This window comes from Anoplophora glabripennis, unplaced genomic scaffold, assembly GCF_000390285.2.
Source record: "Anoplophora glabripennis isolate ALB-LARVAE unplaced genomic scaffold, Agla_2.0 scaffold206, whole genome shotgun sequence".
NCBI classification, from domain to species: domain Eukaryota; kingdom Metazoa; phylum Arthropoda; class Insecta; order Coleoptera; family Cerambycidae; genus Anoplophora; species Anoplophora glabripennis.
This window is the reverse complement of record NW_019416733.1, coordinates 431,335-448,137: the sequence shown is the minus strand read 5'-3', so window position 1 is coordinate 448,137 and position 16,803 is coordinate 431,335. Positions and strand designations below refer to the sequence as shown.

Genomic DNA, 16,803 nt, shown 5'->3' with positions numbered 1-16,803 from the left:
TAAGGGTTTTTTGGCGAGCCAAACCACATCAAACCCGGTTAGCTCGAGTTTGATTGTGTTAAGAGTTTGAGTTAACATTTGACAGAACTCGCAAAAATTCTTTTGGTTTGGATATCTAATCAATAATAAAATCGTAACCTATAATCTATGATAGTGCTCGTAGCTCAAGTTGTTTGATTATTTCTTATATACTATAATTGTTATTCCTAATCTGAAATGCACATCCATGAAATAACGTTAATGTATAGATGGTTATTAAATCAAAATGGGTTTACCTTTTCACAAATATCTATTCCCACGTAAATGTATCGTCAAAAAGGAAGTTAATAAAGATCTATACAGTACAATATAGAATATGCATATCTACGATTAAAGTTATTTGGATCCTCGATTACTATTTTTTTATTATCAATTTTAAATATTTACTTTGTATTTTTTGCAAAGTTAATCCATTATCAATTTTTTTTATTTACAACTTATACCTATCCAAACCTCTAAAAAAACGAAGTAGTGACTAGGTACGATGGTACGAAACAGAAAATAAATAAACAAAGATAGAAATATTAACTTAATATCCAAACCAACCCACAAGTCCGGTTTGATGGTTAGGCAAACTCTGCCAAACCGGGTTAACTACATTTCTCGCCAAAACGTCAAACCTCAACAAACTATAGTTAACCGGGTTAGCGGTTTTCTCGCCAAAAAACCCTTACTGTAACTAACATTTCTGAAAACTGTCAAAATATTTTTATTTTTAATAAGTAAATTGAGATTTTAATACAAGGTATATACAAAATGGGTATTTGCGATTGCTTTGAAAATATCAGCATGCCTCCTTGTGTGTGGTTTGAAGGAGGAGACAAAAGGAATGCATATGCCTCTATGTTAGCAGGATTTTTAGTAAGTTTTTTGCAATATTTACTGGATTATCGAAATTTATTATGTTACATTTTGTTAAAAATTATACTAGTTTCTAAACTGGATTAGAATCTAATATTACTTTTTTGTTGTACTTGTATATCCTCAAAACTTGTAGTATGGCTACCACTATAAATTAAAAGCACACAAGAATGTCCCTTCCTTTCTGAATCATTGCTGATTCATTGTTAATAATGGATTTAAAAAAACGTCCTATCCTTGAGTCTCAACTTTAGTCTTATTCCAAAAAAGAAATGAAATATGAAATGGCTAACTTACTCTTAATTATAAACTTACGATTTAAGCTATATGTGGTTAATTTCACTTTCTACAGTTCTAATGTGTTCTAATTACGTGTAGATTGAGATTAAGATAAATATAAAATTTTTGTTGTAGTTTTTCGTAGGATGGTGGGTGATTATTGACGCTGCAAGTGGCCACAATACTGTTTTACCAGGATACCACATGTGCGGTGTTGTCGGCACTTTGTCTTTGATTATGGTTAATTCAATTTCTAATGCTCAGGTAGAATATTTATAACAGTCCATATAAAAGCCAAAAGAATTACTGTTTCCTTAAAGAATATAGTTGTAAAATTTTTTAGATGAGAGGAGATGCATATGAAGGAGGCTGTATGGGGCCCCGTGGTGCTAGGATTTGGTTGTTTTTAGGTTTTGTCATGGGATTTGCATCCGTGATTGCCTCTTGTGGAATATTGTTCTCCGATTACATGAAAGAAGGTTTGTTTTGTTGCACGAGAATTTTTAAGGATTACAGAAATGTATTTATTTTTTCTAGGAAATCGTTGGCCAGGTGTAGCTCTGTTCTTACAAAACGCGTTGATATTAATTGCTTCTATTATTTACAAATTTGGAAGATCCGAGGACTTATGGGGATAAAGGGACTATCTCAATAATGGAATTGTTCCATAATAAATAATTCCTCTTTAAAATTAAGTTACTAATACTTCTGTTCAGAATAGTAATTTCCAATATTCCAAAATCTACGATATATATTTTTAAAAATATAAAAATTAAAATTTAGTAATAAATGTTTCCTAGTAGATGAATATTTTTCATGATGCATTTGGACTTAAGAGGACAAAAAAGTGTATGCAACTATTTTTTATTATAGTTATATTTATTTTAGTTTGTAGTATATGGAACTAATTTTAAATGAAATAATTTTTAGAAAGTGTAAATTCTGTTTTATTTTTCAATGTACTAAAAAATTTATTTTATACATATATATAGAACACGTTTGTCGACTGGTTTTGTTTTTTTTTTTATAACGCACGTAATATAAATAAAATTAGAAATATATTAATTTCCAATCAATTTTGTGTTTTATTTATTTGAGACGCGGTATAATACAAATCGATAAGGGGAATGAAGAATTGTGATCTTAAGTCGACCACTTTTGATCACCTTTTTTTGCAAAATACAATAGTTTCAAATGAAATAGAAAACTACTTCACGAATTCAGATAGCAGCTTTGTTCCTAGAGTAATCCGAAACAGTTTCCAACACCAAGACGCATGCGCATTTCGATAAAGGTTCAAAATTCATTACGATACTGCTATTGACTTTTGATAAAACTGATCTCTTTAACAAATGAGTAGTTTTTGATATGGACCTGTGACCTGCACGAAAAATTTTACGATCAGTGTAAAATGTTGATGTATAAACTTTGTCTCTATATAGAGCAATTCAAAACAAGGTCAAATCGGATTGGATGTTGATGGTCAGGTGGTTACAACGATCCGTGATCATGCATGCATGTGAATCCAACCTAATAGTTGACAGTACTTATTTTAGAGGTCAGTGGTCAGTGACCAGTGTCGGTGATATGTCAAAGAACTGTCAAAATAAATTCAAAACAATCAAAATTTGATTATAAATATGTTTTGTGTTCAAAACTGTCAAATTTAAAAAATGAAGAGAAATTTGAAATGGCAAAGTTTTGTATGTATGTACATATAACGTGAAGATTTTTGTGTGCATTGTATTAAAAAAACGTACATATTATGACTCAAGAAATAGACCCATTGTATGTAAGATTTATGACGGAGATAAAAAAATTAATAATTTTCAATTTCAGTGGATTTAATCTTTCTAAGGATTTAGAAACGGAAGGATTTGATTTAGAGGCAGGGCAGACATGGATATATCCTACAAATTATCCTGTGCGGGATTACCAGTACAACATTGTACAAGAGGCATTACTTAAAAACACTTTGGTTAGTTTTAAACATTTAGATTATTGTTGTCTAACAATTGATTTATAATACATTTTACTATAGGTAAGTCTACCCACGGGTTTAGGAAAAACTTTTATCGCAGCTGTAGTCATGTATAACTTTTTCCGATGGTACCCACAAGGAAAAGTAATATTTATGGCCCCAACGAGACCATTAGTTAAGCAGCAGATTGAGGCATGTTATGATATCATGGCCATACCCAAAGATGTAACTGTGGAATTAACAGGTTAGTAGCGACGTAGATGTTTATAGCTTTTTAATGTTAACCGGTAAAGATAATGTAGAATTTCTTTAGGTACGAAACTGTCTTCCTCCAGAGAAACTATCTGGATGGAAAAAAGAGTATTTTTCATCACTCCACAAATCTTACAAAATGATCTGGAGAAGTTGACGGGACTTTATAAAAAAATTAAATGCCTCGTTTTTGACGAAGCACACAGAGCTAGAGGTAACCACGCCTATTGTGAGGTAATTAGAAAATTACTTCCTCACAATAAATATTTCAGAGTTTTGGCCTTGAGCGCAACCCCAGGGAGTACTGTTAGTGATGTTTTGGAGGTAAATAATAGTTAAAAGAGCATGATTTTGTGCGGCAAAATCAAATAAAATGTAATATTGTGTTCCTAGGTGGTTAAAAATTTATTAATATCTCATTTGGAATTTCGTACTGAAGAAAGTTTAGATGTCAGTCCATATGTATTTGAAAGAAATTTAACTACTGTTGTAGTGCCGCTGGGAGAGAAACTGCAAAAAATACGTGACGATTACTTAAAGGTATCTTTTGTTTAATTGTAATACAAATTTCTATTCGAACAAATTTTTAGATATTGGAATATTATACTGGAACACTGATAAAGTACAAAGTTATTCAAGGAAATTGTGGGAATTTAACAAAAGGAAAAATTTTTATGACCTTGAAACAATTTCAGCAAAATGCTCATAATACGGGGTAAGTGCTCTTGAAATAATATCTACAGACGTATTATTGTTTTCACATCTTAATTATTCCAAATAGCGTTGTTAAAAATGGAAATGCTTAAAGTGATACACTTCTTCGATTGCCACCATACCTCTATGACCTAACGAGTCTAATCGTCCTTTGAACCCACGAGTAATTAATTTCTTTCCAGTTCATCAAATTATGGGGAAATAATGAAAAGTTTAAACATATGCGTCACATTGTATCATGGTTTCGAACTACTTATAAGACACGGGTTAAGGAGTTTTTTATCATTTTTTGATGGTGCGTAAAAAAAAATATTTCCTTATGTAAAATACTAATGAATAATTGTTCCAGAACATGCAGATAAACCACTTTTAAAGGGAAATATGCGCCTTATAGAAATAATGAATGACATAAGAGAATATTTAGGACCAGAGCCTGTAATTGAGCAACTACCCGATGGTTCTTTCGTTGAAGTACGTAAATTAATGTTATCGGAGATGTATGTCTTGCATTTTAATGTTTTTCTTTTTTGTTAGATACCCAAAAGCTCCAAATTCGGCCATCCAAAATTTTACAAGCTCCGCGATATATTGGCGTCCCACTTCGCACTAGAGAACGATTCCGGTAGGGTAATAGTTTTTTTCGAATACAGAAATTCCGTCAAAGAAGCTTACGCGTTGCTCAATCAAGCCAGGCCGTTGTTGAGACCGAGAATATTTGTCGGCCAAGCGCATGGAATTACGCAACGTCAACAGCTGAGCGTAAGTATTTTTACCTGTACGCCATATAATTTACAAGGCGTTATCTTGGTAGTGAAAATTTTCCAATTTATCAGGTGATCAAATCATTTAAAGAAGGCGAGTGCAATGTTTTACTGTCCACCTGCATCGGCGAAGAAGGTTTAGATGTCGGAGATGTCGATTTAATCGTTTGTTTCGACATCTCGAGTAAGTCGCCGGTACGGATGGTTCAGAGAATGGGCCGGACGGGAAGGAAAAAAGAGGGTCGTATAATAGTGTTGGTAACCGAGGGAAAGGAGCAGCACATTTTAAAAGATTGTTTGATGCACAAGAATAATATTCCGCTGCAGGTGCTTTCGTCTAAGGAGATCTCCAAGGGCTTAAGTAGTGATAGTCCCCGATTAGTACCTCTAGAAGTCCAACCTAAATGTAATAAAATATATATTACCATAAAAAAAGTGCCTCTGTCCAAGAATAGTTCGATAAAGGTAAGAACATAAGATATTTATCTGTACATACGATGTATCTTTTAATGAGGTCGCGGATTTTACCATCTTTTAATGAGGTCGCGGATTTTACCTTTGGCATTTATATTTTGTTTTCTCAAAGTCCGTCATAAAACTGTTTTTTTTTAACTATTGTTTCGTGATTTTCAAATAATTGTCTTTTTAGCCACGATAAATCGCAGAAATCTCATCTTTCTTGATTTGTACACGTAAACACACTGTAGCATCGTCAAACTGAAATAAATAAACTCTGAAAAATTCTATTTCGATTTCAGTAAAAACACTTTACACAGAAAGTCACAAAATTACTTACTATATTACAGACATCTCATAAATCGATAAACTGAAGTGTAAACAAATGTTTCACAAAATTAACTGTTGTCATGTCACATCAGGCGGATTGACATGTAGTTCACCTAAACATTGACACAGAGAATCACGAAACAAACACAGTGCTTTGAAAAAATAGTAAATAAATACTTTTGATTAAAAACTCCAAATAGTTTTAAAATATATTTCAAATCTATCAGATTAGTATTTTTTATTACGTACATTTTATAAAACGGCAAAAATTATTATTTTGAAGCACAAATTAATTTTATTTACAGTATTTTTTATTGTTTGGTGCTCCTTCCAGTCCGTTAATTTCATCCAGTTGATTTAAATAAGTTAACAATATTCAGCACTGCTAATTATGTACATACAAATGAGTTCGGGAGCTGCCCAGTGATGGCGTAGACAAGAGTTTAAGTGCAGTTTCAAAAACTACTATTTATTTGATTAAAAAATAATAATATATTAGTAATCCAGGGAACATGTACTAGTACCCTTAAAAAACTGATCCCCACTGAAAGTTAAATTTTTAAAGGAATTTTAGGACATGTTCCGGAATATTTCCAATAAATCTTCAGAGCCGTATTTCCCTCCCGACCTACAAATTGTAGAGGTACAGGACAGAATTCCGAAACCAGAATTCTTGTGGAATAAAGGTAAATTTTATTGGCATTAAAACCAGTCATAGTTTCACATAGTGTTACTTTAGAAAATCCCGTGGATAGAAACTTGAAAATTTCGAATTTGTTTTCAAAAAAATTGGAGAAGCAGAGAGTTCTTCAACCCGTCCATTTGGTTAAGCATTCGCCGAGCAGTGAGCTGTTGGTTAGTCTTTTGCAACGCGCCGATTCGAAGAGGTTTAATATACCGCTCACTCAAATAGGTAAGAGATTCACGTACAAATTTTTGGTTTTTCTTAGCATATTTTCTATATTGGCACAACTATTAAATTGCATAATTTTCAAATGCAGATACAATTTTTATTGTATATGTAATTTTTGCTGTGGTACTATAATTGAAATGAAAAACGGGCGAAAAATGTAAACATATTTTTTTTTAGGCCATTCTCAATTAAGTCAAAGTAAAACATTAAAACAGAGCGACATCAGGAGTATGTTTTTAAAACCGCAATGTTCTAGTGAATTTGGTGCTCCGACTCAAGGTAATTTGTTTTTATCTATTCACGCATCTCCCTTATTATTAAGTATAGATACTGATTACTTTCTTTAATTGATTTGGTTTACCATTTTATTGAAAAGCGAAATTCTTAAATTTTATTCCTTTTTCTGCTCGGTAGAGCAAAATACTCAATGAAATAAAGAAACAGACTAAAAATTACACAAATTAACAATTATAGACAATACAGCGTTAGTCATAATTCATGTGAAAACTTTAATTAGAGTCAACAGGCCGTCGTAGAAATTTTTTTTGTTCGACATTTTTGAGATGTTTCAATTAAAGACTTGGGTTAGCCAAACAGGATCATAACTTTATTTTTTACCTAAAAGAGAGCCCTAAAAACTCCTTAGATGGTCTTTTATTTATTTGTTATATTTTTCTTGTTGGCAGAAATAGAAATTTTGAGAAAACTTAAGTTTGATGACAAGTAATTTTTAGTGTAAAAAATACAGGGTGATTCACAAATGGTAATCAAAAATAAAACCTCATTTTCTGTAATGAATTTTAAGGAGAGTCTTTATTATAAAGTTTTTATCTAAGAAACTTCGTTAAAAAGATACAGGGTGTTAAATTTAAAAAATTGTTTTTAATTTTTTTTAATAATTAAAAATTAGTACGTAAAATAATTTGAAATTGGGCACACGTATGTATGTATACATTGTCCAAAATCTGAGGCCTTTTCCTAAAATTTAGATGCTCCAGTGGCGGAGATAAGGGGTATCAGAGGCATATTTTTGCTAAATAAAATAGTGTGGCACTGCTTTACAGTAACAAACATGACATTTTTGGATTCGTCTTTCAATTGTCTACAAATTACTACTCTCTTATGTTTTTCGAAAAAAAAAACTTATTTTCAAGTAAAACTTATAAAACAAACTGAAAACCTAAACCCCTAAAAAATCTGACTCCCACTTAAAGTTACTCCTTGTATTTGATGAATTGTATTTTCTTGATCTAAATTTGAAATCGAGATGTAAAGCTTATCACTGTTTTAGTTTTTATGAAGTTGATTATTAGTCCAGTATACAACGGTAAAAATAGGGTATTACCTCCAAATTCTTGACACACGCACCGATATTCATGAAAATTGGTGAGTAAGCTCATTCCACCCTCCTTGCAAAAAACGTAAAAACCATAGATTTAAGTCAATAGAATAAGCATTATTTTATGTTTTGAATAATAATTTTTGATTTGTAACAACATTTCAACCCTTAAAATCCAACTTTTATGAGGAAAAAAAACAAAAATTGCTGCTCTCAAATGTTTTGACGGAGCAATAATGAAAAATTGAATATTTTTTACTGTTTATGAAATAATACATGATTCATTGTAACGTTTCAACCCTTAAAAACAACCCTTAATGAGGAATTGAAGAACTTTTACCTGCTTAAAAACATTCAACGATACATTACTAAATTCAACGAGATTACTTAAAACTCGAAACTTAAATTATGTAATTAGTGAAAGGGAAAATAAAAATTATTTGTGTATTATACAATTATAATTTATTATCAAAAATTTACATATCATCTAAAGAACTATCATCACTGTTTGGTTCGTGATTGGAGGACAATTTTGGCAACTGTTCCCAGAACTTGTTCGGAAATTAAGCCATTTACACGATCCGACAATTTTCACTGAATAATACAATTCGTTTTATAACTTTTTTAATTTTTAATATTTTTCATCGCTGGGAAAAGCAATTTGCAGGGAATTGCAAGAGCTACAAATCAACCTTTATAGTTGAAGGGTCTTGAACTCTTCGTTTTCTAGATTTGTAGGATTTAAGGACTCAAAGAAAGTGGTCCTTACACGCAAATGCAAACTAAAAAATGTAATATCAGTTAATTTTTGCTCTAGAGAAAAATTGAAAGAGAGCAAAAATATTATAAAAAAACCTTTATATTTGAATTCTTAGATTTTCCACGTATCTTGTTTAGTATTTGTTATTTCGAAAAAAAGGAAATTTTTTTAAAAATAAAAAAATTACTCTCATTATTTCAAGCTTTTTTTTAATTTAGGCATTCTAAACCGGTCAAACTTGCAGAGCCTATTATTAGTATCTAAATAAAGTCAACTGTACATGGATTATGCTTAGTTTCTATTTTTATGGTTCAGCCATAGATTTTATTGTTGAATTTTTCTCCGAAAAAATGAGATAATCATTTTATTTTGATCATAACTCCGCGAGTTTTTGAGCTACGAAATTTTTTCAAAAAGCGTTTGAAAGGTCTTTCCAAGCACTTTAAAAAAGGTTATATTCATTTTCTTTGAAAAATTAGTTCTTTTGCCATTATTTTACAGTAAACTGTTCGATTTTACTTTCCGAAAAATAAACAATCACCTCTAGAGAGTGATAACTCGGTTATTATTACATCTACGGTAATCAACAAAAAATGAATCGATTCGTTATTTCAAAAGCTTTATTTTTGCTTCATATAGGTTTTTCGATAAAACACAAGGTTTTTGAGTTATTTATCAAAAATTGTTGAAAAAAATGCACTTTTTAGATGAAAAATCAACATTTTCAATCACAAATAACTCGGAAAATATAAATTTTTGGAAAAAACGTTATAGAGCACTTTTTTGCTTAGAATTCATCCCTCTATTGATTTTTGCGAATAAAATGGGCGCCTTCATTGCCACCCCCGAAAAATGGTGGCATTCACCCCCAGGGTGAAAGCACGTATCGGCACTATGTAACTTTTGTTTATTGAGCAATTTTCTCCTTACTTAAAATTTCACGCCAATCGGTGCATGTGTCAATAATTACCTAAAAACCATCATATACTGAGCTATATTCCATTATAATTTTTCCAGCCCAAAATGTGGGGCCATCACCAATCGACTACGCAGAGGAGAAAGTTTCGCACCATTCAAAGAAACTGTTGTCGGAAATATCTGATTACTTATCAATCGAAATGTCAAGCAATAATACAGGGTGCAAGCACTGTCCCGATAATTTTGATTGCACCAGCTTCTGTATTACCCCTAACTTGGAAGAAATAACATGGCCTCAAATCGACGAGTCGGTGCTGAATATCACGTTAGGTGACCTTCAAACGTTTTTCAAATCCCAAATCATGAAATCAGAAAGTAATACCGAAAATAGTCCCGATAATGATATTCAACAAACTCAGAACAGTGTTGTGTCGGAGGTGCCGAAAAAAGGGGAATCCTCTGACGATTCCGATGTGGAGTTAGAGAATGAAATATGTACTATCCCTCCTTCAGAAAAAACGTTCACTTATCAGGCCCCGAAGACTTTCGATAACCTCTTGAATAAATACAGTACATCAGTTGTGGAAGCAAGTGAATTACCGAAGATTGAGTTTAACGAGAAAAATAAAACGAAGCAGATATGCAATTCCGTGGAAACGAATGTTGATAATGGTTCTACCTCTGTATTAGGCTTTTTTAACTTAAACTCGATAAAAGATTTATTACCATGCGTCAAAATTGCAGATTCTCAAGAAACCATTATTTATTCTCCTGATATTATTGAAAATTCTTTTGTGAGTAACGTAAGCACCAACGATAACGAGTTAAATAATCAAATGAATCAAAATAACGTTTCGCCGGTGCTGTGCACTTTCGAAAGAGCGAGGAATATTAAAAATTTCCACAAAAAATTGTTTACATCGCAAGAAGGTGGTACAGATTCCCATAAATCAACCGTGAAGGAACGGAACAAACCAAATTTGAAAAAATTAAAATTGCACAGTTCCTCAGACTTATACAGCAGAATTGAGACACCGTCGAAATTCTCTTCGGACACCGTTAAGTCCAGCAGTACACCTCTTCACATTCAAGGGCAAGAGAAGAATAGTTCTGAAGCTCTACGAATAAGCAATCCAAGTGGTGAAAAACATGAAACGGGTGAAATAAAAGGAAAAATAAATCAAACTAAAATCGATATTGAAGATTTATGTGATTTATCGATATTCGGTTTATCGACTAGTGCAGATTTAAAACCAACCGTAAAAGAAATAAAAAATAATGCAACGAATACTAATCCAATTAAGAGTAATTTGTGCTTAGACGATATTTGTGATTTAAAAATGTTTGGAATCGGAGACGCAACAATTAGCTTTATGCAAACAAATGGAAGAGGATCTCTTAGGAATAAAGACAGTGAAAGTGCAGAATTTAGTGAGAAATATAAAACTGATTTCAACACAAATAGCAGTCGTGGCATGCAAAAAGGTTCGTCTAAACATAACATTGTAAATATTTCGAAATCAAAAAAATTCGTCGGATCTTCACACGTACCGTCTCAAAGTCAAGCGTCCGTTACCCAAATAATCGACCTAATAAACGCGGATGAAACAATTACGACTCAGAAAGAAAATTTAGAAATTACTAATAGAAGTTTTAAATTAATTGTCTCCGGTAACGAACCCAGAGGGATTAAAAAAAGAGTAAGTTACATGTCGCGCACACATTCAAGTTAGTTTAATACAATGCTTTTAGCGTGTTAATCCGTTTATAGAGAACGAAGCGGAACTCTCGGTCGACGAAGACGTGATTGTTTCCGAGGACGAGGACGACGAGGACCAGAATTTGTACGAGGCGAGTTTTATAAACGATAACACTCAAAACTTGGATACTCAGATGCACGTTAGATATCTGCAATCTACGAGGTGACGTACAGTTTTTGATTCGGTTTATTTGTATGTGTACTTTACGAAATTGCAGGAGTCCCAGAAAACGAGACAAATTCAAGATTCCACAGAAACCGAGTCGTTTCGTGGACGTTTTTTCTCAGGAGGTTCCCGTTGATGACACATACTTGGATGTGAGTTTTATTTAATTTTTAGTAGTTTTAACTGTTTTTTTTTTTATTTTCATCTCTTCTGATGCAGTATTTTGACTATGAAATATACAGAACGCGATATTCTATTGAAAAAAATATACTGGTCACACTCTCACCAAAATGTCAAGCTTCTATATTAGGCCAGGCAAATCGTCGAAAATACTTCATTTTTTTTTTGCCAACATTTAGTTCAGTAAACAACGACCTGTAAAAATTAGGAAAAATTCCGTAGACTCGAATGAACTACTTTAACCCAACTGAATATTAGGGCTTTATTTTCAAAATGGCGTCCAAAGTTCGCAAAAAAGGTTTTTATTTGTGGGTTTACAACAAAAAGTCACTCTTTGTAAGAACTCCTGCTTGTTCACCCAAACCATAGCACGGAGCAATAAATATTTTTTGTATCTGCGCGAACGTTTCGAACAAAATCTTTATTCTTGTATGGAAGCGGGCGGTCATCAGTTTGAACATTTAATCAACGAAGTAGTAAGTAAGCAACTAAACATAATTTAAATTTTAAAATGTAAATTTTTTTCAAAGTATTGGGCGGAATTATAAAATTTAAAGTCTTTTGTTAAAGAGAATTGCAAGAGCTTTCAAAAGAAATATTACTCGACCCCCAATGCCATTTAAATATTTTGGGGCGATGCTGTGGGAGTGAAAGTGGCGGAGTCAGAAATACCAGCAAAGAACGTCCCCCTTTAATCTAAAATCGATGGGTCCGAGCGTTTTTCTACAACCTTGACGCAGTTCCTGAAAATGGCTCTGTTTCGTTTTCATTTGGCCACCCTGTATAAAACAATTGAAAATAACTTAAAAAATTATGAACATGCATTAATACTTAAGCATTTGCAGATCTGTGAACTTTTTTATTTTTGAACTTGTTCAATTTTATCGGTGGAATATTCCAACACCCTGTATATTTTCGGATTGTCTATAGGCAGTCTTCTCATGTTTTTCAGGATTCTTTCGTAGTTCATGATGAAATTGTGGAAGAGCACCAGGAACTGTCCGAACTAGAAATCTTGGAAGAAAAGCTACGCGTTCAAAAGAGGAAAAGGAGAAAATCGGATGGCGTTACCGAAAATGTTAAAAGAAAGAGAATAAAGCAACTGTTAAGCGATGACAGTGATTAATATGATTATTTACGAATAGTCATATTTAATTTTTTTTCCAAGGTACCGCCGTGTATTATTTCCGTTGAATAACTTGTGATAATTTAGAAGGTATGGAATTAAAACGAAACGAATAGTTTTAATATTATTTTGTACTTTTTTTAACAATAGAAACAATATTAACAAATTACACAAAAACCTATAGTTACTTTAATACAAACAATATTTACAACAATAAAAGACAACAGAATATGATACAGGACTCGATAACATAATTTTTTACAATTTATATGGGCATATCCGGTGTACATAAAATTTGTAATATACCTGACAACAGGTAAAAAAAAATAATATACGAATAAAAAAAATCTTAAAAACAAGATAAATAAAAAAATAATAATCCATTTCGTAACCAAAAAACTTGATTAGTAATAAAAAATAGAACACATTAATCGAAAACATAATGCGGTAGGATATATTAAAAACGTCTTCGACTGAAGAAAGTGAACTTAAAAAAATATATGTACAACACTTAAACAAATATCACAATAATATATTTGACACATGAGAATATATATAATATATATGTAGTAGAATGTACCAACAATATTTAAAAATTTAAAAGGTATATATAATAGATTTTATTTATTCAGTCTTTGGCGTAGAATAGCAGTATGTACAAAAAAATAACACTAGCTATCGGCATCGTCGTTTTTCCTTAGCTCTAATTGATTCAGTTTATTTGGGTCATTAATGAAAACTTTCTTGGCTAAAGTCTAAAAAGAAAACAACAAATAGACAAAAAATCTCATCCGAAATTATAAAACAACTTGCCTTTAGACTCTCCAGGCATTGGTCCCCGTCGCAAGTGTTGATTTCGGTGAGTAAACTATTGGACCTCTCTAATTCCGCGTATAACCCGAAAGGGATCTTCGCCAGGCACTCCAGCTTCATGATGTGCATCTTCGACCTCAGGTGCTTCGCCAAGTGACCGTGTATTCGAAATGCTATGTTACAATCGGTGCACTTGAAAGGCCTCGGCTCCGAGGACGATAGAGCCGGTGTGGATGATAACTACAATTTCATCGAGAAATAAGTCATATGGATAGTGTGATGAAACAATCATTTTTCAACAGCATAATACATAAAGTGATTCACAACTTATCCAAAAAAATTTGGGAATGAAAAATGGAGTCAATATCGTAAAAACAATTTTTGTAAAATCCTTATAGTTTCCCAGAAAAAAATTATTGAAGTACTTTCAACCTTTACATCGCTAGACTACTGTGGTCTCTCTCCACATGGCTCCAGGCAATTCTGAATACTGAAATCCGATGTTAGTATTTACATTTTTGCGATAGTGTTTACATTAGTTTTTCAAGTTTCAAAAATTTTTTACGTATATACCAACTCGGGAGTTAATGGATATCTTTCTAAATTATGGGAAATCAAGACAACATTTGTGTGTTATGGTGAAGCAAGATAACAATTATGTTAGTTCGTAGAAGCTGGGTAAGACGAGCCCAAATGTGTTTACACGTCGGTGGACAAAATTTTCAACAGTTATTGTAATATCAGGTATGTTGAATTACTATATTAATTAAAACCACAAATTAATTTTATTAATTAATAATAATAATAGCGGCCAAAAGGTGATATAAAATAAATGTTATAAAATTTTATTTATTTCTTTCCTTGGGATAGAAATTCTTTCAATTGTTTGTCCGTTCATTTTTAATTGTATTGTATTATTATTTTATTATTGTATTATTTAATTGTATATTGTTCATTATTTGTAAGAGTCCGTCGTACATTCAAGAATTTTTTTTTTTTAATGTTCTGAATCACCCTGTATAAAACATTCCATTGCTACACTATGTGGTATTAGTTATTTATTAAAAATTAGAGTTAATTAACCACCTTCTACCAACACTACTAATTATCCTAATTATTCACAAAATCAGAGTTGATTAACCACCTTATGCCAACTTTATTAATCAGCACAGTTATTAACCAAATTAATGTAAGTTAACCACCTTTCGCCAACCATTAGTGTTGGCATAAGATTAATTGACAATTTGATTATTAACAAAATTAGAATTAACTAACCTTTAGGCCAAGCAAATAAAATTTTTACTTAAAAAATTTCTATCCACGAGATTATTGTAAAATTGTCTAAATCTAAAGGAACATAATACAAGACATCTTTCATCTCATGAGTCAAAAAATTTTATTAGCTAACTCTTCTATTTAAACAAACAAGTGAGGAAAACAGTTTTTTCACTTTGCAGGGAAAATCATCAATTTTAGCGCAAAGTGACTCTCAGACAGCTTCTAGGGAATAAAATTATTTACAAAATGAGACTTGTTAAGTTAAAATCGGTTAATAAACAAAAAAGTTATTGCAAAAAAACAAGAAAAGTGCCGATTTTTTAAATTTGTTTATAACTATCGCATTTATTGTTAAAATTTTATAAAACCTATGACAAATTGAGGGTTTTGTCATACTTTGTGCCAAAAGTGGGCGCTGTAGGTGCAATAGTTTTCGCACAATTCNCGCGCGCATCAGTTGGATGAAAATAAAGCCCTCTGCTTTCCCCTTGTCTAGCTTCACCCAACATATGAGATAGACTGTGACACGCATAGTCCCCTTTATTTAAATGTCCTTGGTAGTTTCTAATGCCATTCGCGTTGTATGCTGTGAGCAATACACTCTCTCTCCAAGTGGCCCCAGTGATAATACGTTTTTGTGATAGTGTTTACATTAGATTTTCAAGTGTCAAAATTTTTTTATATATATACCAACTCGGGAGTTAATGGATATCTTTTTAAATTATGGGACATCAAGACAACATTTGTGTTATGGTGAAGCAAGACAACAATTATGTTAGTTCGTAGAAACTGGGTAAGATGGGCCTAAACTTGTTTACACGTCGGTGGACAAAATTTTCAACAGTTATTGTAATATCAAGTATGTTGAATTACTATATTAATTAAAATAAAAAATTAATTTTATTAATTAATAATAACAATAGCGGCCAAAAGTTGATATAAAATAGATGTTTTAAAATTTTATTTATTTCTTTCCTTGGGAAACAAATTTTTAAAATTTTTGGTCCGTTCATTTTTAATTACACTTTACCACCGTGGTGCCGGTCACCGACTACATGCTTTGTCTTGCGTAAGGCAAGGCAAAAGTGTATTTTTAAATCACTTTAGAACTGCCTTTTGATTTTTTTTTTTTACAAAATTTTATTTGTAACAGTCCCCTGTATATTCAATATTTTTTTTTGAATAAATTCTGAATCACCCTGTATAAAATATTCCATTGCTATGCTATGTGGTATTAGTTATTAATAAAAATTAGAATTAATTAACCAACACCAACTAATTCTACCAACACTACTAATTAACCATCTAATTATTCACGAAATCAGAGTTGATTAACCACCTTATGCCAACTTTATTAATCAGCACAGTTATTAACCAAATTAATGTAAGTTAACCACCTTTCGCCAACCATTAGTGTTGATTATATGATTAATTAACAATTTGATTATTAACAAAATTAGAATTAACTAACCTTTTTATGCCAACACTACATTTAGGTCAAGCAAATAAAATTTTTACTCGAAAAAATTCCTATCTGCGAGATTATTGTAAAATTGTCTAAAGGAACATAATACAAGACATCTCTCATCTTGTGTGTCAAAAAACTTTATTAGCTAACTCTTCTATTTAAACAAATATGTGAGGAAAACAGTTTTTTCACTTTGCAGGAAAAACCATCAATTTTAGCAAAAAGTGACTCACAGACAGCTTGTAGGGAGTAAAATTATCTACAAAATGAGACTTGTTAAATTAAAATCGGTTAATAAACAAAAAAGTTATTGCAAAAAACAAGAAAAGTGCCCATTTTTTAATTTGTTTACAACTATCGCATTTATTGTTAAAATTTTATAAAACCTATGACAAGTTGAGGGTTTTGTC

At 31.7% G+C, this 16,803-nt stretch overlaps 3 protein-coding genes across 5 annotated transcripts in view; 2 read left to right on the top strand and 1 right to left on the bottom strand.

Annotated features, from left to right (window-relative positions):
• Window positions 1-714: 714 nt before the first annotated feature.
• On the top strand, window positions 715-2,110 carry LOC108904696 (transmembrane protein 50B). The gene is made up of 4 exons (XM_018707339.2): window positions 715-900; window positions 1,315-1,443; window positions 1,523-1,658; window positions 1,717-2,110. Exons 1-4 carry the CDS (start codon window positions 796-798, stop codon window positions 1,815-1,817), a joined length of 471 nt encoding a protein of 156 aa, XP_018562855.1. The 5' UTR covers window positions 715-795; the 3' UTR covers window positions 1,818-2,110.
• Window positions 2,111-2,835: 725 nt separating this feature from the next.
• On the top strand, window positions 2,836-12,956 carry LOC108904713 (Fanconi anemia group M protein). Of its 3 annotated transcripts, XM_018707361.1 has the most exons (17): window positions 2,836-2,967; window positions 3,019-3,157; window positions 3,221-3,404; window positions 3,474-3,736; window positions 3,806-3,952; window positions 4,003-4,127; window positions 4,309-4,421; window positions 4,476-4,597; window positions 4,661-4,885; window positions 4,960-5,352; window positions 6,248-6,359; window positions 6,413-6,586; window positions 6,764-6,865; window positions 9,703-11,303; window positions 11,356-11,525; window positions 11,581-11,680; window positions 12,661-12,956. In XM_018707361.1, exons 1-17 carry the CDS (start codon window positions 2,945-2,947, stop codon window positions 12,832-12,834), a joined length of 4,167 nt encoding a protein of 1,388 aa, XP_018562877.1. In that variant the 5' UTR covers window positions 2,836-2,944; the 3' UTR covers window positions 12,835-12,956. The 3 variants fall into 3 exon arrangements, with proteins under 3 accessions (XP_018562877.1, XP_018562879.1, XP_018562878.1); XM_018707363.1 differs by lacking the exons at window positions 11,581-11,680; window positions 12,661-12,956 and having other exon boundaries at window positions 11,375-11,505; XM_018707362.1 differs by lacking the exons at window positions 2,836-2,967; window positions 3,019-3,157 and having other exon boundaries at window positions 3,333-3,404; window positions 3,463-3,736; window positions 12,661-12,955.
• A 10-nt stretch (window positions 12,957-12,966) lies between these two features.
• LOC108904712 overlaps window positions 12,967-16,803 on the bottom strand; it is a 21,038-nt gene continuing 17,201 nt past the window's right edge. Inside the window, exons 8-9 of the mRNA XM_018707360.1 lie at window positions 13,648-13,887; window positions 12,967-13,589 (exon numbers count right to left, since the gene is read on the bottom strand). Of these exons, the coding sequence (XP_018562876.1) occupies window positions 13,506-13,589; window positions 13,648-13,887 (324 nt within the window). The 3' untranslated portion in view covers window positions 12,967-13,505. The remainder of the gene's footprint in view (window positions 13,590-13,647; window positions 13,888-16,803) is intronic.